The sequence below is a fragment of the Molossus molossus genome, unplaced genomic scaffold, assembly GCF_014108415.1.
Source record: "Molossus molossus isolate mMolMol1 unplaced genomic scaffold, mMolMol1.p scaffold_m16_p_4, whole genome shotgun sequence".
NCBI lineage: Eukaryota > Metazoa > Chordata > Mammalia > Chiroptera > Molossidae > Molossus > Molossus molossus.
In genome coordinates this window covers 2,932,371-2,954,588 of record NW_023425377.1, presented here as the reverse complement: position 1 = coordinate 2,954,588, position 22,218 = coordinate 2,932,371, and the positions used below count along the sequence as shown (strand labels likewise).

The 22,218-nt window shown below is 49.9% G+C and overlaps 1 protein-coding gene across 1 annotated transcript in view; it reads left to right on the top strand.

Moving 5' to 3' along the window:
• RNF216 (ring finger protein 216) overlaps positions 1–10,536 on the top strand; it is a 129,016-nt gene extending 118,480 nt beyond the window's left edge. The window contains exons 17-18 of the mRNA XM_036281962.1: positions 6,858–6,927; positions 7,648–10,536. Coding sequence (XP_036137855.1) covers positions 6,858–6,927; positions 7,648–7,967 — 390 coding nt within the window. The 3' untranslated portion in view covers positions 7,968–10,536. The remainder of the gene's footprint in view (positions 1–6,857; positions 6,928–7,647) is intronic.
• Positions 10,537–22,218: the final 11,682 nt, after the last annotated feature.

Sequence of the window (22,218 nt, the reverse complement as noted above, 5' to 3'; positions counted from 1 at the left end):
CTGGGTAGAGAGAGTCCCTGCCAGCCCTGTGTGGCCTGGAGAGGTGCTGGAGAGTGGGCCTGTGTGAACAGGAGCAGCACACATAGGGAAAGGGACGTGCAGAGACAGCCTTCTAGAAGGGAACCTGGGGGCTTGGTGAAAGTGAGATGTGGATACAAAACCAGTGGGAATTAGGCCAAAATATTACCCTGGAGTTATCTCTGGTGAAGTTAATGTCTAAAAATGAAAACCCTGGGTTTTTTGAGGCAGAAGGAGAGAATTTCATGGGACATCATGGTATGTTCACAAATAACTTCAGTGGCCTCATGAGAAAACATGTCGGACAGGGAAATTCGGAAGTGTTCTTTCCACGTTCAAGGTGGGCCAAGAACAGCATCCAGTCAGGGGCAATGGGAGACTCATTTGCCATGAGCCAGCAAGTCCTTCAGCCTCAGGGATGGAACTCAGCCTGCACCTGAGGTTTCTGGGCTCCCTGAGCTCCCAGCTCCCACTCTGGGTCAGAGGAGTCTGCTGGTTTCATCTCAGAGGCTAAGTGCCAGAGAGGCCAGTCAGAGATCTTCAGATGGGTCATTTAAGGGATGGTACATGCACTTCTAGGTGAGCTGATGCCAAAAAAATAAGATTTCCCTAAAACTTTCCAGGAATGTGCCCCTCCCCTTGCCGTATTGGCTATTTATCTGTTGAATGGAGGCGTTTTGCCTGTTTTGCCCTATTCTGTATTTAGTGGAGAAAGGACATTTCAGAGTTCTGCCCATCCCAAAAAGAAAGAATCCTCTTGTATTTCAAGAAGGGTAAGATACACTCTTTGTAGAACAAAGGGCCTTAAAATAGTCACCTCTGACAGTGATGAGGGTGGGGCAGGCAGGGTTCCCAGGCCTCCAGTCACACTGCTTCAGAAGCCTGTGGTTTGTGTGGTGAGCTCAGGCCCCAAGACTGGGCCTCAGTTTTCTCATCTGTGATATGGGGATTAGTGAATAGTACCTAACTCGTGGAGTTGTTACTAAGATTATTTCTGTGGCCCTGGCCAGTTTGTCTCAGTGGTTAGAGTGTCAGCCTGCGGACCAGAGAGTACCGGGTTCAGTTTCCACTAAAGTCACGTGCCTTGGTTGCGGTTTGTCCCCAGCCCCAGTTGGGGTTGTGTGGGTGGCGGCCAGTCGATGTGTCTCTCTCACATCGATGTTTCTCTCTCTCTCTGTTCTTCCCTCTCTCCCTCCTGCTCTATCTGAAGATAAATGCAAAAAGTGTCCTCCAGTGAGGATTCAAAAAAAAAATTACTTCTGTGTGAGGTGCTTAGCATAAAAGCTGACCCACAGTCCCCCAGTGTGCTGGGCTTCCTGTGAGTGACTCAGCCCCTGCAGGAGGTCTGGAGGACAATCCAGTCTGTGATCCAGCCCACGCACCTGGCCTCCACATCATCTTCTTTCCTCCCATTGTTCTCCATTTCCAGCAGCCTAGGTGTGTCCTAGATTTGCAGAATGGCAAGCCTTTTTCACAAGTGTCCTTATTCACTGTGAATGATGACAATCAGGGTGCCTAGAATGTTTCCCGAGGGAACTCACCACCAGGAGGGCTTCAGTAGCCCCCGTCTGTCACTCAGGCCCAAACCCAGCAAGTGTTTTGATGAAGGCCAGTCTTTATGTTTATCTCAGTATAACCCCTACACTTGCCTTCTCTTTTTTTTAACATTAACTTTTTTTTTCCTTTGTTGATTTTTTTATTATTTTTTTAATTTAGAGAGAGAGGAAGGGAGAGGGAGAGAGAGCTAGAAACATCAAGGAGAGAGAACATCAAATTAGCCACCTCCTGCATGCCCCACACTGGGGATCGGGCCCATAACCTGGGCATATGCCCTGCCTGGGAATCAAATCAGCGACCTCTTGGTGCATGGATCTACACTCAACCACTGAGCCATACCGGCAGGGCAAAACTTGCCATTTTTAAAGTGTACAATTCAGCCCAGGCCGGTTTGGCTCAGCGGTTAGAGAGTCGACCTACGGTCCAGAGAGACCTGGGTTCGGTTCCCGCTAAGGGCGCATACCTCGGTTGCAGTTTGTCCCTGGCCCTGGTTGGTCATGCCGGTGGCAGCCACTCGATATGTCCCTTTCATGTCAATGTTTCTCTCTCTCTCTCTCTCTTCCTCTCTTTCCCTCCCACTCTATCTGAACAAAAAATGGAAAAATGTTCTCGGATGAGGATTAAATAAATAAATAAATAAAGTGTACAGTTCAGTCCTGGCCTGTTTGGCTCAGCAGTCAAAGCATTGCCTACAGACCAAAGGGTTGAGGGTTAGATTCCCAGTCAGAGGCACATAGCTGAGTTGCAGGTTCGATCCTGGGCCCTGGTCGGGGTCATGCAGAAGGAAACCAATTGATGTGTCTCTCTCACATCAAGGTCTCCCCCCACCACTCTATCTAAAAAGATCAATGGAAAAATAATCAAGTGAGGATTAACCTCCCAAAAAACATTATATGAAGTGTACAGTTTAGTCTGCCTTCACTCTTTACTTGAGGAATTTATTTATTTTTTATTGATTTTAGAGAGGAAGGAAGAGGGAGAGAGAAACATCAATGAGAAAGAACATCAATTGGCTGCCTCCCACCTGCCCCCCACTGGGGATTGGGCCTACAACCTGGGCGTGTGCCCTGACCAGGAATTGAACCGGTGACATTTTGGTGCATGGGTCGACACTCAACCACTGAGCCACACCAGCCAGTCCTACTTGAGAAATTTAAAATACTTAAGGGACACTGCTTGTGGAAGGAACTTACACTCCAGATGAAGTAAGAAATCTTCCCTTTATATTCTAACATATTTGGTTGAAAATATAATTTTAAAAATATATATTAGGCAGTGTTTTAGTTCTTAGTTTTTAAACACAGTGTCCTGTGACTCCAACCAGTTGGAGAAAGTTGAAATCTAAAACTCCTGACCCATATTCTAGGTGTAATTGACAATTTACTCATGATTTATGCTAACAATCACTGCTCAAAATAGTTGAGCGCTGACATTTTCTGTTGAAATACAGACTGAATTCAGACTCTGTGGGCACTGCCTACCAGGGGGGAGGACAGGGCTTAAGGACAAATGGTCTTGAGTCCACTCATCAGATCAGGAGTGATCAGAGCAAAGGAAGAAAGGGAAGAAGCTCCAGGTGGCTTTCTTCAAAAGGTGAAGAACTCAGGGCTCGCAGGCTCCTTCCCCCTCCTCCAGGAAGTCTCAGTGGCAGCGAAGGCATTTCTGCCAGCGGGTGCACCTGGCCCTCTGTCCTCCAGAAGCTGCAGATCCGTATCAGGAAGCTCCACTCACATTTCCTGTGCAGAGCCTCGGACCGCCTAAGGGGACTCTCACACTGCGTTTATTCAGGGCTGAGCCTCCACCTGGAGCATTTGGGTCTGTCACAGGAAACGGCGCAGGTAGCAGGCCAGTGCCCTGCCCGCCCTCCCTCTCAGCGGTTCGATAGGGGACCTGGAAACTTCTACCCAAAAGAGAAACCTCTCTTACCTCTCATTCTTGGTTTATCCTGACAGAAATATGGAGAATGCCAGCTAAAACTGATCCCAGCACAAGGGGAGGGCCCAGGTCTGCAGGTCTGCCTCATGCTGTGCGCCCCGCACAGGGCCTGATGCGTACTGGATACTCACTACTGACTCTTTTTTTTTTTTTTATGAATTTTTTTTTTAAGAGAGAGGAAGGGAACGGGGGGAGAGAGTAACATCTATGTGAGAGAGAAAGTTGCCTCCTGTACTAGGGATAAAACCCACAACCTGGGCACGTGCCCTGGGAGTTAAACCAACAGCCTTTCGGTGCACAGTACAGCACTTATCCAACTGAGCCACACTGACCAGGGCTCGATAAGTACTGACTCTAAAGAAGCGGTGCACACACCCTCCAGATTTCCCATCAGACCAGCAATGGGGACAAGGAAACCATGGACTTCTCAGCAGGTTTCTCGGGGAAAGCTGTTTGAATGACACTGCGGAACGATGTAAAGCATTTGCCTCGTCCTCCAGCCGTGACGTGAACAACTCACTTTCACTGGCACCTGTTTCTGTGCTGTGAGGAGGTTGGGATGGGAGATTTCTAAGATACCTCTGTGCCATCAGAGGCCTTGAGCTTCCTCGAGAGACTGATGGGCACAAGCACATGTAGGTGATGTGAGAGAAACAGGTGGTAGTGAAGGTGCTGTAGTGCTAATAGTTACCATCCGTAAATGACCATATTCAGGAAATCTGTCTCTTATGCCATAAAGAAGCCACTGAGAGAAATGTTGGGGGCATCTCCCAATCTGTACCACTTTTTCTTGAAACTTCTCATCTTTCTGAACTCTGTCCTACCATTTGTCAGACTTTCCTACCTTTAATAATGATGAGTGCTTACTTTGTGCTGAGACCTTTCCACCCGTGAGCTCAGCCCTTCCAACGGCCTGTTTTACGCATGAGGTGTGAGACGCATGTGTTCAGGAACTTGCCCCAGGTCGCTGCTGAGAGAGGTAGGCCACTGCGCTCCCACTTTCTTTCGTCTTGACCACTTTCCCTTTCGATTTTGTTTTGTTTTGTTTTATCTTTTTTTCCTAGGCATGCTGCTGGCACCAAAATACAGAGGTTTGCCAGCTCCTAATCTGAGCAATTGGTAGAATTTATCTTGACATTCACATGGAGACCTTCAGACTGTCCACCAAACCCTGAGTTACTGGAGTCCTTTGTGTTGATTGACTTGCTGAGTACATTGTAGAGCAGTGAGTTCTTCCTGTGGAGTGTTTGCAAAGAGGCTGGATGATCATGTCTTGGATTTTGTAGCATTTTTATGCATTACCTGGGGGTGGGAAGACCCCCACCACAATTCCTCCTGGATATGATTCTCTGATGTGTGCAAGTACTTGGCATCTTCTGAAATGCTTGATGGAATCTTAGCCTTTATCACCTCTCCTCTTTCCCTTGCCTTGCTCAAAACACCTGGTCAGGTGAGGCTGGAAAAGACTGGGTGTATGATAAGAATTTCCAAATGTCATAGTTGGGAAGAGCCCTTGAGACCATTGAGTCTAGACCATCATTTGGTATCTGAGGCCTGAAGAATTAAGCAAAGTTTATGGGGCCTGCAGAGCCCAGTGTCCAGGAACTCTGTCCTGAAATTTTTATCTACCAAACAAAGGAAAATATTATGTAGCTACTTACTCATTCCATCAGTTTCATTGTTCATCAGAAGTTTAACCAGTAAACTTAGAACAGTGTCTGGCATAGATTAGGTATCTGACACGTGCTAATTGAATGAAATCGTGACCCCAGAATCAGTGAGGGCTCACAGCTATATGGTGCAATCACACATTGCTATCTTGGCTGCGACCTTAATAATATGCTAAGTAAATCTGCAAACTGTTCATTGCTCAGCTCCACAGTGGGGCAGCCACACTCTCCTCTGGTCCAGGGATTTCCAGGGGTCCTTTCCAGCTCATGTGCTCTGTTCTGTGGCTCCATTCACATCTGAGAAGTTCCATGGGTGTCAGCAGCCAGTCAGGGCCTCAGGTCAGCATGAAAAATCCAGACTTAACCACTGATAGTGTTCCACCCGGGACACACAGCCGTGCACACAGGCTCTTGCGCCTGGTCTGGGGAAACAGGTTTCCAGCAGGCTCTTGGAGTACTGAAATTTGCTTGTGCCCTCCTGCCCCCATGTTGGACACCACTGCTCTTCCCCATACTTCTTTTAGCTTGGCTGTTCTAACTCCTAGAGAAATGTCTGGAAGACGACAAACCACAGACCAGGCCTGCCTGTCACTGTTTGAACCGGTGCAGCTGACGCAGTCAGGTTTGAGCTGCGATGTCCTGTTCTGCTCCGCACTGAGCCTCACCCTGACGGCAGGGCCTTACTGCCACTGCTCCACGTCATCTGCTCGCGGCAGCAGCCTGCTATTAGCCAGCAAGGACGAGCATCTTGGAGGGTTTCAATCCAGGGCATGTCTCTGCAGACTCAAGATCATTGAAAAGCCTCTACTAGGCTGCTGAGCAGTGGGTGAACTTAGCACATAACACAAGGCAGGCATAGTTGGGGTGGTCTGTCTGGGCCAGCAGCCCTGTGCTGCCACCACGGTGCCCAGGTCAGGTGAAGATGTGGGAACTGCACAGACTGGTTCCCGGTTTGCCCCGCGTGACCCCCAGAGCTTTCCTGGTGCCCAGAGCCCCTCTTTGGTTCCTGTCCCCAGGATAATCCAAGTTTGAAATACCAGTTAGCATTGCAGGCCCACCAGGTGTCGAGTTTGGAAAGGGGAAGTGGCAAGGTCTGTTCTGAAACTGCTGTGCCCTTCCTCCTGTCCCGAGACCTGGCCCAGGCCACCGTTCCTCTGGCAGGGTGCTGCTGCTTCTAAAGCCCACCATCCGCCAAGGAGCTAAAGGCCAACTCGGGGCTCAGCGGGCCTGAATGGAAGTCAGGAAGACTGCTGGGCTTCGAGTCTATAAGCTCAGGGTCCATCAAGACCTGCCTGCTCCAGACTTACCAACTTCCCAAAGCCTCAGAACTGCACGAGAGAGGTTCTGCCTCTGCTCACCCTCCAGCTGAGTGAACAGCAGGCTCAGCCCAGCCCCAGAGGGCTGCCTGCCAGGCACAGATCCTGCTCCTTCGCTCCTTCACGCCTTTACCCCAGCCTTCCAGATGGCTTCCTCCTGGGCCCCTGCAGTGGGGAAGGAAGAAGATTCTCAGGGACTTGGGAATGAGTAACATGCAGGCCCAAGACCCCGCTGGTCAGCAGCAGATTTCTGACTTCACCCCATTGCTGGTATCCCAGTGGGGCCCCCGGTATCCCAGTGGGGTCTCCACAGTACATGCAGCTGGGTGAGAGCCCCCTTATCATCATGTTCTTCTTCTAGGAAGATGACGAGAAGCTAATTGAGGAAATCCAGAAGGAAGCCGAAGAGGAGCAGAAGAGAAAGAATGGAGGCAAGTGCTGCCCCACACACACAGGCCCTGCGCCCAGCCTGCTCCCTGCTTGCTGGTCCTCCCTGGGGACCCTGGCACTCTTCCCAGCCAGGGACCTCCCAGGGAGTGCAGGCCCTCAGTGCCTATCGAGAGGCTTCAGCCCTATGTCCTGCTCCCTGTGGGAAAAATCATGAAAGCTTTGGTACAGTTTCAGAATCTCTCTGATGGCAAGACGGTGCCAAGGGTAGGTTTCAGCTTAGGAAGCAAGTAGCAGCCAAACCAGACTAAGAAGACAGTAGGCCCATCCTGAGGTTACAAGGAATGAAATGGCATTCCTGTGAGTGGCCCTTCAGGCTCTGGCTCTAAAGGGGAGTCTCAGGAGCTCAGCCTGCTCCCAACTGATCAGTCCCTCGCCTTCCAAGGTGATTGCTGTGGCTGTAGCACTCGGATGGAAGAAGGTTTTTTTCCTTCGTGACAGCTGGCGGGGGTGGGGGGGGCCACGTGTCTGCTGTGTTTTATACTTTAATCAGCTTCATTATGGCCTGGCCAGCCCTCCTTTGTGCCCAGGTAAGAAGGATGCTAAAGGTCACAGGTCTCTGGCCTCGCCTTCTTCTCCAGGCTCTCAACCCCCAGTTCAGGGCAGGGGGGACCAGGGTCAGGATATATACGCCAGGTCCCAAGCCAGATCCAGGCACAGTTGACTTTAACAGTTTTCTCTACAAAATCCTCTCTCCTTTTCAGAGAACACCTTCAAACGCATCGGGCCCCCCTTGGAGAAGCCTCCAGAGAAAGTCCAGAGAATCGAAGCCCTGCCCAGACCCGTCCCGCAGAACCTGCACCAGCCGCCAATCCCCCCCTATGCCTTTGTGCACCCGCCCTTCCCCCTGCCTCCTGTCCGACCCATGTTCAACAACTTCCCCCTCAACATGGGTCCCATCCCGGCACCCTATGTGCCTCCTCTGCCTAATGTGCGGGTCAACTACGAGTTTGCCCCCGTCCACCTGCCCCTGGAGCACAATTTGCCCATGCACTTTGGTCCCCAGCCGCGCCATCGCTTCTGACACCTGAGCCCTGCCCCTTCTAGGAGCCCCACTGTGCAGGCAGGGGTTGAATAGATTCCCCTGTTTACCCCCAAAGCCAGTGGCTCTGCCCGTGCTTTCCAGATAGGGATGATGGGCTTGACTCTTAAAAGCATAGATTGGTCTTCCCACCCCTTCCCGGGAAGGGCCACTTCCCCTTGAAGAGTGCCTGGCAAGCTAGTTCTTGCTGGCCAGAGATAAGGGGGCAGGAACACCCTCTTCCAAAGAGTTCTGCCATCCTAGCAGCCAGTGCAGTGGCCCTGGCCACAAGGCAGTCATCTCTGCTGTTACCCACCTCCCTGCAGAAGGAGACAAGGGAAATGTTTGCCTCCATTGCCTCGCCCACTAGACAACAGAAGTCTCAGTAAAACCACATAGGCCTTCCCTACCACAGCACTGTCTGGTTCATAATAAAGCTGAAGTGACAAGTAGTGCCGTTGAAGAGAGGTGTGAGCCATGTTCCCAAGGCCAGGGCCTGCAGCTGAGGTTCCCTGCTGCCTCGAGCTGGCTGGTCCAAGTGAGGAGGGCAGGTGGTGGCCACAGCTCCAAGAGCACCACACACGGCGGGGAAGCGACAGACTGTCCCCCATGTCCAGAGCCACAGGACGCCAGCCTGGTGACAGTTCAGGGTGAGCTGGCCCTCTTGGCCCACTCAGATGACCATCTTGTGCTTTGGGCTCTGTTTTGTAATTTATCTAAAATGTTTGCTGTTTACTCACTTTGAATTTAATTTTCTGTGTCCCACTAGACTCTCCCTCAGTCTCTGGAAAGTCACATGTTCTCCCAAATCAGGCAGCCTGTGCAGTCCAGATGGTCCTGAAACCAAATAAAAGGTCCTTTTGAGGCAGCTGTCACAGGTCTAGTGGCTTTCCCAGGCAGCAATTACTGGGGAGCCTTCTCTGTCACCAACTAGGCTCCCCTAAGATTTGGTGGGCAGTGGGTGTCCCCAGGGGGACAGGTGACTCAGACTGTGCTAAGCACCTGCCCAGTACGCTGCCCCACCAGGCGCTCTGCAGGCCTGGAGCTGCCTTCCTGAGGTTGGGTGGGGCTCCTGAGTCCGCTGTGGTCTCTGCCATGCCCTCACTCCCTTTTCCTGTCCAGTCCCAGCCTGGGGTTTGAGCCACATCTGAGGCTTTGCCCTACCCCCGTCATTCGTCATTCGCTTTGTGGCATGTCACACCCCAGCGTGTGTGCAGAGCAGAGGCCTCAGTGGAGACTGAGCCTGCCTGCCTGCCTGCCTCCCTGTGTTGGCCTCTGTTTCTGCTGCTGTATCTCTGAGTCTGTGGGGTTCGCAGGAGTTCAGAGCGCGCCATAGGCCTCAGAGAGGAGGGTGAGCCAGTGACCCCTCCCTGAGCTTGTTCTGCTCTCCTGCAGCCAGAAGACTGCCCTGCCCAGGTCTACTCGCTGCTGTCCTGTTGTCGGGACAGGAGCATCACTGTGGTCACCTGCTGCCAGCAGCTTCTCAGATGTATTTCAAAAATTAAAATGGAGTGAATCTGCTAAGCTGCCCCTTGCTGCCTTTCCTCTGGCGGAGGGCTTTGCAGGCAGCCGGTCACTGGGCATGAGATGGGGCCCATAGCACAGGCCTGTACCGAATCTCCACTTCCCAGAACTTCTTGGGGGAGCGGTTGCCAGCCTGAGTGGCAGTGACAGGTGCCTTGAAAGCATGTGCCCGGTGCTCCCCAAGGAGCGTCTCTGAGAGCAGTGAGCCCCCATCAGACAGATATCCCACCAAATGGGGAGAGTGACCCCACTCACTGTCCTGCCCCACGAGTGACAGTGCTCACCGTGGCCTCCTGAGCAGATTCATTCCACCTCTGCCCCACGCCCAGGGTGTGCAGCTCCATGGAGAGCTGAGGAAGGTGGCGTGCTCCTGTCACTGTCATTAGCACAGCCTCTAGGACCTGGCGTGCAAAGGACTGGAATAATGGTCCCCCAAGGCCAAACCAAGGACCTGTCCTTTGAGATGAATTTTGGCTATTTCTAGGCCCACACAGCTGCTCAGGAGGGCACCCTGCCAGTACCTGGTTCTAATGTTCTGCTCGGCAGATGGGGGCACTCACCGGTGAGGAAGACGGTCACTGCCGTGAGTCATGACCCTCTAGGTGCCTCAGTGTCCCAGAGGCAGGACCTGGATTCTGGGCTCTTCAAGAAGCAGTTTATACTAGTGATGGGATTTGGAGAGATGGGGCCACAATCATCTGGCAAGCCAGCAAGTGGCTGCAAGCTGCAAACAGCCAGAAACCTGCAGAGATCAGCCCCTTTCTGGGGGACAAAGCGGGACGCCCAGAGGCGCCTGGCACCTTCCCCTCTCTGTGCCGAGTGCTCGCTCCGGAGCGTGAGACTGCCTGCAGCAGTCCCGTTCCACTTGCCTTAAACTGGAGAGGAACCTAGTATTTGCACTTAGCAAAAGATTTTAAAATTTTAAAAGAGGTGCATGACCTGTCACTTTGTATAAAAATAGCAAAAATAATTACTAAATTTTTTTCTTTACTTTCTGGTAGTAAAAAATACATAAAATAATTGTTATAACTACTGTGTGTAAAAAGCCTGTATCATATGTACCTTGGACTTTTTGTAAATAAATGTTTGTCCACTGCTCTCCTTGTGGTTTTGTTCCCTCACATGGAATCAGACAGGCCCCCGCTCCCACGAAATCACAGGCTGCAGACAGGTTCCCCAGATTCCCAGGGTGATTGGATCTAAACCCCACTCAACGGAGAGATCGTGGCAAGATTTGATCCCAACCTAGCAGCCCTGCTCTGGAAGGAGGCTTTGTCTCCGCTCCCTGCCCCTACCCGGGAGGAAAATGGGTGATCTACTATGCCAGCTCTGCTTGTGTGCCTTCCAGGCCGCTGCAGAAGATCCCCCTGGAGAGCAACTTGCAGAAGCTCTGCCCCCATCTCCCTGAAGGTTGGGTACAAATGGAGAAACCTGGCCCTCTTGAGACCTGGAGACAGGGCTGGAGAACAGAGCAGAGCGCCTGGGCAGAGGAGCACAGCCTTGGGACCTGCCATACCACCAGAGGGCCACCTCCCTCTGCCCACTGCCCCCAGCCAGGGGCAGGCCCACCCCATCACAGCACCTCCTGTTGGGTGCCAGGCTCCCACCTGCAGGAATCGACCCCAAGTCCTGGAGGCCATTCTGGGCACAGGTGGACCACAGCACACTCCAGCTCAAACTGAGCTCAAAACTTTAGTAGAACACAGGTCTATCTGCCCCAGCCAGTTTGGCTCAGCGGTTAGAGCATCTGCTCTTGGATCAATGAGTCACGGGTTCTATTCTGGTCAAGGGCACACACCTCGGTTGCAGTTTGTCCCTGGCCCTGGTCCAATCACGCAGGAGGCAGCCAGTTGATGTGGCTCTATCACATTGATGTTTCTCTCTCTCCCTCCCTCCCTCCATCCTACTCTAGCTGGTGATAAATGGAAGAATATCCTCGGCTGAGGAATAAAAAACAGACAAAAAATGCAGGTCTATCCTGTTGTTTGCAACTTTTTACTGAATGATTCTTTTTTCATTTTTTGTATGTTTGAAAAAAGTACAGCTGAACTTTGAACAATGCGGTAAGGGGGCACCAATGGCCCACACAAGCAGAAATCGGAGTCTAATTCCAGTTGTCCCTCCAGTTGTCAACCGCCAGTTGACTCTTGAACAGTGCAGGTTGGAGCTGAGAGGGTCAGGTGAAAATAGTCCGCACGTAGGTGGACCTGCACAGTTCAAACCCATACTGTTGAGGGTCACCTGTAGACTGAAAGAAATCCAAGATAAAAGTGACCTGTTGCCCAGCCAGTGTGGCTCAGTGGTTGAGCATCGACCCAAGCACCAAGAGGCCGCTGGTTCAATTCCTGGTCAGAGCACATGCCCAGGTTGTGGGCCCAATCCCCAGTGGGGGGCGTGCAGGAGGCGGCTAATCGATGTTCTCTCATTTATGTTTCTCTCTCCTTTCCTCTCTCTAAAATCAATAAAGAAAAAACATTTAAAAAAGAAAGTGACCTGTATTTTCACTTTCTGAATGAGGTATTGTGTTTCTATTTATATATATATATAAATTATTTAAAAATATATATATATTTTTATAAATTATTTAAAAATATATATATATATATTTTTTTAATCCTCACTCGATATTTTTCTATTATTATTCAGATAGAGTAGGAGGGAGAGGGAGAGAGAGAGAAACATTGACATGAGAAGGACACATCGACTGGTTGCCTCCTGCACGACCCTGACCAGAGCCGGGGATAAACCACAACCGAGGTACATGCCCTTGACTGGAATCAAACCCACGTCTCATTGGTCTGTGGGCCGACACTCTAATGCTGAGCCAAACCGGCCAGGACAGGGGCGGTGTGTTTTAAATTTGCCTGTGCCATCTAGTCCTTATTCCTGGGCATGCTACATATTTTGCATGTTTTCTACAGTTTCAATAATTTAACAACAACACAAATGGAGGCACTTTAAAATTGAACCAAAGACCTGGCCAGTTTGGCTCAGCGGTTAGAGCGTCGGCCTGCGGTCCAGAGAGACCCGGGTTCGATTCCCGCTAAGGGCACTTGCCTTGATTACAGTTTGTCCCCGGCCCTGGTTGGTCGTGCAGGTGGCAACCAATCAATGTGTCCCTTTCACGTCAATGTTTCTCTCCCTCTCTCTCTCCTCTCCCCGCCCCCCCCATCTGAACAAAAAATGGAAAAGATGTCCTCAGGTCAGGATAAAATAAATAAAATTGAACCAGAGTCCTTCTGGTGTTGCTCAGTGGTTAAGCGTCGACCCTGCACCAAGAGGTTGCCGGTTCAATTCCCAGTCAGGGCACATGCCCAGGTTGTGGGCCGGATCCCCAGTGGGGGGCATGCAGGAGGCAGCCAGTCGATGTTCTCTCTCATTATTGTTTCTCTCTCTCCCTCTCCTTTCCTCTCTCTCTAAAAATCAATAAAAGGAAAAAAAAATATTTTTAATAATAATAAAATGGAACCAGAGCTGCCATCCCAGAGGAACTAACTGCCTTGGTTACTTAGGCCTCAAATCTTTGGAATTTTAAAATGGCAAAAAATAACCTTTGGACTGGGCCTAGAGCAACACTGTGTCCCAAATAACTGTTTGCAAAGATACAAGAAAGCAGACATGGCTACCTGAGATAACTGAAACTTAAAAAACACGTTTTTTATCCTCTGCAGAGGATATTTTTCCATTGATTTCTAGACAGAGTGTCAGGGAGAGAGGGAGAGGGAGCAAAAGAGGAACTATTGGTCGCCTCCCACAGGACCCCAGCTGGGGCCAGGGATCAAACCTGTGCCCTTGACTGGGAATCAAACCCACGACCCTGCATTCCCCAGGCCGACGCTCTAACCACTGAGCTAAACTGGCCAGGGCCAAAACAATTTTTATTAACATCACTATGTCAGCTTATCTGCACCTACAGCAATACCTTTCTACTCTGGATATAACTGTCCCCTTCCCCTTCTCATAAATACCCCTTGCTTTTGTCTCCTCATCGGAACACAATTTTGGCTTCTGCCTGAATGAATGATTCTTAAATAGCTATTCTTATTGATTTCAAATAAAGGCTTGTTGTCTCTCACTTTGAAAGACCTTTTTTTTATTTTTTAATCCTCACTCGAGGGTATTTTTCTGTTGATTTTCAAATAGAGTGGGAAGGAGGGACAGAGAGAGAAACATTGATGTGAAAGAGACACATCAATTGGTTGCCTCCTGCACAACCCCAACCAGGACCGGGGATCAAACCACAACCCAAATAAGTACCCTTGACCAGAATTGAACTGAGACTCTAGTCTTCAGGTTGACGCCGCTCTAACCATTGTTCAAACCGGCCAGGGCTGAAAGGTCTTATTTTTTTTATTTTTTACTTTTTTTAAACTTACCTTTATTGTTGAATGTAGTACAGATGTCCCTCTTTCCCCCCTCCCTTGACCCCCTCCTCTCCAATCCCGCCCCCTCCTGCCTCCCCACACTGTTGTCTGTGTCTGTCGGTCATGCACATACACACAGAAGGTCTTTGGTTTCTCTCTTCCCGCCCCACCTCCCCCTTCCCTTCGGGGTTCCTCAGTCTAACAGCCGATTTGTACTTCCCGATCCCTTCATCTTTTGCACCCAACTCCCCTCCCATCTGGCAACCCACAAAAAGTTCTCTGAATCTGAGTCTGTTTCTGTTCTGCTTGCTCATTTTGTTTGTAGATTCCATTGTAGATATGTATTTATTGCCATTTTATTGTTTATATTTTTTTATCTTTTTTTTTTTTATCCTCACCCGAGGACATTTTTTCCATTTTTCGTTCAGATAGAGTGGGAGGGAGGGAGGGAAGGAGGGAGAGAGAGAGAGAGAGAGAGAGAAACATCGACGAAAAAGGGACACATCGAGTGGTTGCCACCCGCACAACCCAACCAGGGCTGGGGACAAACTGCAACCGAGGTACGTGCCCTTAGGGGGAACCGAACCTGGGTCTCTCTGGACCACAGGCTGACGCTCCAACCACTGAGCCAAACCAGCCAGGGTTTTATATATATATTTTTTTTTTTTTTTTTCAAATCTTTTTTTTTTTTTTTTTTAATCCTCACCCGAGGACATTTTTCCATTTTTTGTTCAGGTAGAGTGGGAGGGAGAGAGAGAGGAACAGAGAGAGAGAGAGAAACATCGATGTGAAGGGACACATCGAGTGGCTGCCACCCACACGACCAACCAGGGCCGGGGACAAACTGCAACCGAGGTACGTGCCCTTAGCGGGAACCGAACCCGGGTCTCTCCAGACCGCAGGCCGACGCTCTAACCGCTGAGCCAAACCAGCCAGGGCTCTAATCTTTATTGTTGGATGTAAAATGTATTACAGATGTTCCACATTTTTCCCCCATTGACCCCCTCCTCCCCACTCCTGCCCCCCTCCCACCTTTTCCCACACTATTGTCTGTGTCCATTGGTTATGCATATAAGTTCTTTGGTTTATTTCTTCCCACCCCCCACCCCAACCTCTTTCCCTTTGAGGTTTGTCAGTCTAGCAATGAATTTGTGCTTCTTAATCCCTTCACCTTTTTCACCCATTCCCCCAACCCCCTTCCCAACTGGCAACCAACAAAATGTTCTCTGTATCTATGAGAATGTTTCTGTTCTTCCTGTTCATTTTGTTTGTAGATTCCATTGTTGATAGATATGTATTCATTGCCATTTTGTTTGTTCATACATTTTATCTTTTTCTTCAAAAAGACCCTTCATCATTTCATATAATAACGGTTTGGTAGTGATGAACTCCTTTAACTTTTTCTTGTCTGGGAAAGTTTTTATATGTCCATCGATTCTAAATGACAGCTTTGCAGGATAGAGTAATTTTGGTTGTAGGTTCTTGGTTTTCATCACTCTGAATATTTCTTGCCACTCCCTTCTGGCCTGCAAAGTTTCTTTTGAGAAATCAGTTGACAGCCTAATGGGAACTCCCTTGTAGGTAACTAGCTGCCTTTCTCTTGCTGCTTTTAAGATTCTCTCTTTGTCTTGAACCTTTTGCATTTTGATGATGATGTGTCTTGGTGTGGGCCTCTTGGGGTTCATCTTGTTTGGGACTCTCTGTGCTTCCTAGACTTGTATGTCTGTTTCCTTCACCAAGTTAGGGAAGATTTCTGCCATTATTGTTTCAAATAGGTTTTCGATTTCTTGTTCTCTCTCTCCTCCTTCTGGCACCCCCAAGATGCGAATGTTGGCACACTTGAAGTTGTCCCAGAGGCTCCTTACACTATCCTCATTTTTTTGGATTCATTTTTCTTTTTGCTGTTCTGATTGGGGGTTTTTTGCATCCTTATATTCCAAATTGATGGTTTGCTCCTTGGATTTACATACTCTATTATTGAAGCTGTGTAAATTATTCTTTATTTCAGTTAATGCCTCCTTCAATTCTAACTGTGCATCCATGATTTCTAACTGGTCCTTTTTGATGCTCTTGAGGCCCTCCCTAAGTTCACTGAGGTTCTCACTAAGTTCATTGAGCATCCTTATAAGCAGTATTTTGAACTCAGTATCTGTTAGGTTGCTTATCACCATTTCGCTCAGTTCTTTTATTGGGGTTTTCTTCTGTTCTTTCATTTGGGACCTGTTTCGTTGTCTCCTCATTTTGGCTGTCTCCCTGTGTTTGTTTCTGTGTATTACTTAATGAGGGGTATGGGGCTCGCTGAGACCAGATGCTGCTCGTTTGAAAGAATTTAGGAAAAACCTGAAGCAGGATCCAAGACCAGCCAATCCTATGGTTAAGCAAGTGGCAACAGCTTGGGTGGGCTTGAAAGTTGTGTGGGGTGGGGCGGGGCCTCAGGGAGTCAGCAGGGCGGGGCTACCAGTGTGAGCCAGGTTGCTGGAGTCCCAGATATGGCTTCTGTCTGCCGCCCCCGGGAAGGGCTCACCAAAGGAACAAAGGCCTCTGACAGCACGTCTGTCCCCGAGGAAGCCCCCTCTCCAGCCCTCGCTCCAGTGCCAAACAGCTCAGTTCTTCCCTGTATGTCTCTGGTGCCCCTCGAGCTGCCTTCCCTCCAAGCTTAGAGGGAGACAGTCCGATAAGTCTGTGCGCGGGCCCTTTAAGGAGCTGCCTGGGGCTCCAGCCACCTCAGCCTCCCTGAGCCTCAGTTCCCGCTGGTTTTTCCAGCCAGAAGTGATGGGGATTCTCTTCCTGGCACTGGAACCCTGAGCGGGGCACCTGGTGTGGGACGGGGACCCCTCAGTCCTCAGGAACGACCTTCCCAGCCACGGGAGCCTCCTGATTTTTATCCGCCACACGTGGGTGTGGGAGCAGCCCGTCCCCTCCGCCCCTCCTACCAGTCTGGATGTAGCTGCTTTTTTTAATTCCGTGGTTGTAGGACTTCCATTCAGCTTGATTTCAGGCGGTTTTGAATGATGGTTGTTCTGTAGTTTAGTTGTAACTTTGATGTGGTTGTGGGAGGACGCGATACCGCGTTTACCTACGCCGCCATCTTGACCGGAAGTCCCGGGGCTATATTTTTTATCTTCTTCTTCAAGAAGACCCGTCAACATTTCATATAACACTGGTTTAGTGGTGATGAACTCCTTTAGGTTTTTCTTGTCTGGGAAACTCTTTATTTGTCCACCAATTCTAAATGATAACTTTGCAGGATAGAGTAATCTTGGTTGTAGGTTCTTGCTTTTCATCACTTTAAATACTTCTTGTCACTCCCTCCTGGCCTGCAAAGTTTCTTTTGGAAATTAGCTGACAGTCTTATGGGAGCTCCGTTGTAGGTAACTAACTGCTTTTCTCTTGCAGATTCTCTCTTTGTCTTTAACCTTTTGTATTTTGATGATGATGTGTCTTGGTGTGGACCTCTTTGGGTTCATCTTGTTTGAGACTCTCTGTGCTACCTGGACTTGTATGTCTGTTTCCTTCACCAAGTTAGGGAAGTTTTCTGTCATTATTTTTTCAAATAGGTTTTTAATTTCTTGCCCTCTCTCTTCTCCTTCTGGCACTCCCATGATGCGAATGTTGGCATGTTTGAAGTTGTCCACAGGCTCCTTATACAATCCTTATTTATTTATTTTTTTTATTCTTTTTTCTTTTTTTCTTTTTGCTGTTCTGATTGGGTGTTTTTTGCTTTCTTATATTCTGAATCGATGGTTTGCTTCTTGGCTTCATCTACTCTACTCTTGATTCCCTGTAAATTATTCTTTATTTCAGTTAGTGCCTCCTTCATTTCTGACTTCATTATTATGCTCTTGAGGTCCTCATGAAGTTCCTTAAAATTCTCACTAAAGTTCACTGAGCATCCTTATAAGCAGTGTTGTGAACTCTGCATCTGTTAGATTGCTTATCTTTGTTTCATTTAGTTCTTTTCCTGGAGTTTTGTTCTGTTCTTTCATCTGGGACATGTTTCTTTGTCTCCTCATTTTGGCTGCCTCCCTGTGTTTATTTCTATGTATTTGGTAGAGTTGCTATGTCTCCTGGGCTTCCTAGGGTGGCCTGTTGTAGTAGGTGTCCTGTAGGGTCCAGTGGCACAGCCTCCCTGATCACCCAGCTGGGCCCTTGAGGTACACCCCTCATGTAGACTTTACATCCTTCTGTTGTAATTGAGTCATGATTACTGTTGGCACATCAGTGGGAGGGTTTTACTCAGGCTGATCAGCTGCAAGGTCTGGCTGTGCCCACTGCCCACTGACCTCTGACTACTTTGGAGGATCAGCTGTGCAGGGCCCACCACACACAGCAAGACTTACTTCAGCAGGGCTCTGTACCCACTAAGTCCACTCATTGAGTGTGTCACTTGTGGAGGTGGTTGGGTGGTGGTGCTTTGACGTGATCTGAAGCTGTTCCCAGGGTGTGCTGGCTCTGGGGCCAGGTCAGCCACTGCCTGTGCTCTACCCGGGGCACCAGGCATAAGTTACAAAGCAATCTGCAGATGGCTGCTTCTTGTGCTGGGCTTGGAGGTGCCCAGGCAAAGCGAGCTGTGAACCAAGGCTGGCTGCTTCTAGTGTCAGGCCTGGGGCCACTTAGTGAGAGGTACGGGGCTCGCTGAGGCCAGATGCTGCTTGTTTGAGAGAATTTAGGAAAATCTGAAGCAGGAGCCAAATCAGGCGAATCCTATGGTAAAGCCACTGAAAACAGTTTGAGTGGGCCTGAAAGTTGGGTGGGGCAGGGCCTCAGGGAATCACCAGGGTGAGGCAAACAGTGTGAGCCAGGTTGCCGGAGTCCCAGATAAGGTGGCCCTGGACTGCCCTGTGGGGAAGGGTTCCCCAAAGAACAACAGCCTCCACCACACGTCTGTCCAGGAGAAAGCTGCCCCTGCAGTCCTTACCCTGATGCCAAACAGCTCAGTTCTTCCCCGTATGTCTCTGGTGCCTTTCAAGCTGCCTCCCCTCTGCACTGGAGCCCAGAAGGAGCGAGTCCGAGTAAGTCCGTGTGCGGGCCCTTTAAGAGGAGCTGCCTGGGGCTCCAGAAGCCACAGCCTCGCTTAGCCTCAGTTCCCAGCACTGGAACCCTGAGCAGAGCGCCCGGTGTGGGACGGGCATCCCTCAGTCCTCAGGGAGGACCTTCCCAGCCGAGGTGTCCTCCTGATTTTTATCCGCCACACGTGGGTTGGGACCAGCCGTCTGCCCCCACCCCTCCCACCAGTCTCGATGTGGCTGCTGCTTTAATTCCGTAGTTGTAGGACTGCCATCCAGCTCGGTGTCAGGCGGTTCTCAAGGATGTTTTTCTGTAGTTCAGTTGTGATTTTGATGTGTTGTGGGAGGACGGATACTGCGTTTACCTGCCTGCTAGCTTGACCAGAAGTCCATACGGCCTTTTTATCTCTTTATCCTCACCCGAGGACATTTTTCCATTTTTGTTCAGATAGAGTGGGGGGGAGGGAGAGATATGAACATGAAAGGGACACATCGAGTGGTTGCCACCCGCACAACCCAACCAGGGCCAGGGACAAACCGCAACCGAGGTACATGCCCTTGATTGGAATCGAACCCGGGACTCATTGGTCCACAGGCCGATGCTCTAACCACAGAGCCAAACCGGCCAGGGCAAGGCCTTTTTATTTTGAGGTTTAGCAATAAGTACATAATAAATGGCTATGGCCCTGGGCGGTTTGGCCCAGCGGTTAGAGCGTCGGCCTGCGGTCCAGAGAGATCCGGGTTTGGTTCCCGCTAAGGGCACGTACCTCAGTTGCAGTTTGTCCCCGGCCCTGGTTGGTCGTGCGGGTGGCGGCCACTCGATGTGTCCCTTTCACGTCAATGTTTCTTTCTCTCTCTCCCTCCCACTCTATCTGAACAAAAAATGGAAAAATGTCCTCTGGTGAGAATAAAATTTAAAAAAAAAGAAAGAAATGGCTATGTTCCTAAACTGCTACAGTCGTCTTTTTTGTTGTTTTTTTTTATCCAGGTAACCAGAGTCACACGTACCTGGTGGCACATTGCAATGTGACGACTTGTGGAGGGGCTCAGGCCTTTGTGTTCACAGAAGTGATTTCATGCCTTTTCCTGCAACTTGCTCTCCTCCTTCGCAGTCAAGGGTGCTCTCCACGTCTGCCTGTTCCGTGCCTTCTGTGCGATTCTGGGCAGACTTGTACGAGTGATTCAGCCAGTGCCCGTTAGGGGAATCCAGGGCCTCGGAAGGGCTGCACCACACACACCTCCAGGCATGTCCCCTTGTGTCAGCAGGTGTATCTCCAGCTGAAAATCGAAGTGTTGGGGAAGGTTTTGGCGACGTTAGCCGGATCCCTCTCGTGCAAAGCCGTGTGACTGCACCGCGGCTGAGAGCCCGGGCCGCCCCTCGCTGCACCCCCACGGTCTGCCTGCTGTCGCCAGGCTCCCCCTCTGGGACTGACTCCACGGAGCGTCGCCGGGATCGACGCCCCTTTCTCAGATGGAGCTGCTTCAGGGCAGGAGCATTTGTAATTGTACTGCCCAAACTTTTCATTTTCCATCCTTCGAAGTCTCTCTTTATATATACACATTTGCCAGTTATAGATGCTTCAAAATAGAAAAAACTTGAAAACATAGAACAGTGTGAATGCCCGACCAGTGTAGCTCAGTGGTTGAGTGTCAACCCTGCACCAAGAGGTCATGGGTTCGATTCCGTCAGGACACATGCCCAGGTTGTGGGCCTAATTCCCAGTGGGGGGCCTGCAGGAGGCGCCCAATCGAGGTTCTCTCTCATTGATGTTTCTACCTCTCTCTCCCTCTCACTCTAAAAAATCAATAAAAAAAAAATTTTTTTTTTAGAAGAAAAAAAAGTGCTTTGGCCCTGGCTGGTTTGGCTGAGCGGTTAGAGCGTCGGCCCACGGACCAGAGAGTCCCGGGTTGGATTCTGGTCAAGGGCACGTACCTGGTTGCGGTTCATCGTCCGCCCTGGTCAGGTTGTGTGGGAGGCAAACAGTCGATGTGTCTCTCTCCCATGAATGTTTCTCTCTCTCTCCCTCCCTCCCACTCTGTCTGAAGATAAATGTAAAAATATCCTCGGGTGAGAGTTGATAAAAAAAATTTAAAAAAAGAGCCCTGGCCGGTTTGGCTCAGCGGTTGGAGCGTTGGCCTGCGGTCCAGAGAGGCCCAGGTTCGGTTCCCACTTAGGGCACGTACCTCGGTTGCAGTTTGTCCCCGGCCCTGTTGGGTCAAGCAGGTGGCAGCCACTCGATGTGTCCTTTTCACGTCAATGTTTCTCTTTCTCTCTCTCCCTCCCACTTTACCTGAACAAAAAAATGGAAAAATGTCCTCGAGTGAGGATTAAAAAAAAAAAAAAAGAAGTGCTTTGTTGGCCAAAGGTAACTACTGATAGCCCTGGCCGGTGTGGCTCAGTTGGTTGGTGGGAGCATCCTTCTCTCTCACATGAATGTTTCTTCCTGTCTCCCTTTCAATGAAAATAAATCCTCGAGGGAGAATTAAAAAAAAAAAAAGTTAACAACTGATAATATTTTGATGCATTTCCTTCCAGTGTGGGTTTTTAAGTTTTTACCTATAATTAAACAATATGTTTTAAAAAATTGGAAAACCAGGTGTGCAGGTTTTCATCCTGGCTCCAGAGCCAAGAACAGCGCTTCCGACTCATGGTTGTCGACTAGCGCTGTTGCAGCCTCTGCCCCGGGCTTCCTTAGCCTTCTCTTTGGACTTCTCAAAATCACTCTTCTCTAGGCTGCTGCAGACTACCCCTGCTCAGACTACTGCCCTTTGTTCCCATGACCTCTGGGGGAGATGGTCACATCTAAATCCCAAACTGTGTCTTCCGACTCCCTCAGGATTAAGATGTAGAACCATTTTCTCTAGTAGCCTCCTCTGCCTTCATCAGCACGTTGTGGCAAAGGCAGCCCGGAGAACTGATCACTGGCTGTGCTTTGCTTGGCAGCTAAAACCCTCAAGAGGGGCTGGAGCCAGCACAGGCTGCCATCAGGGTCGCCTCTTCCCTAAGTGGGGATGGTGAGTCGGCCGGGCTGTCCTGGCGTGTGGTGTTCGGAATGTTCCCAGCTCTGCCCCGTCCAGCTGGAAAGGGGGTGTAAGCACAGCACCTTTTCATCGGGCGGGGAGAACTAGACGAGACAGAAGTGCTTGACCTGGTGAGGATGGAGTAGGGAGCAAGGCTGTGTGATTGATCCCCTTCTCGCTCGCTCGCTGGTCCTTAGAATCCTCTCCCAGGTCCCAGCTCGGCCCTCGAGCCTCCACAGGCTGTTGTCCCTCACCACTCTGTGAGTGGCTCTTTGGGGACAATATGATTGTCACTCCTGACATGTCTGGTGCATCTGAGACTGCATTAACCCCCATGCA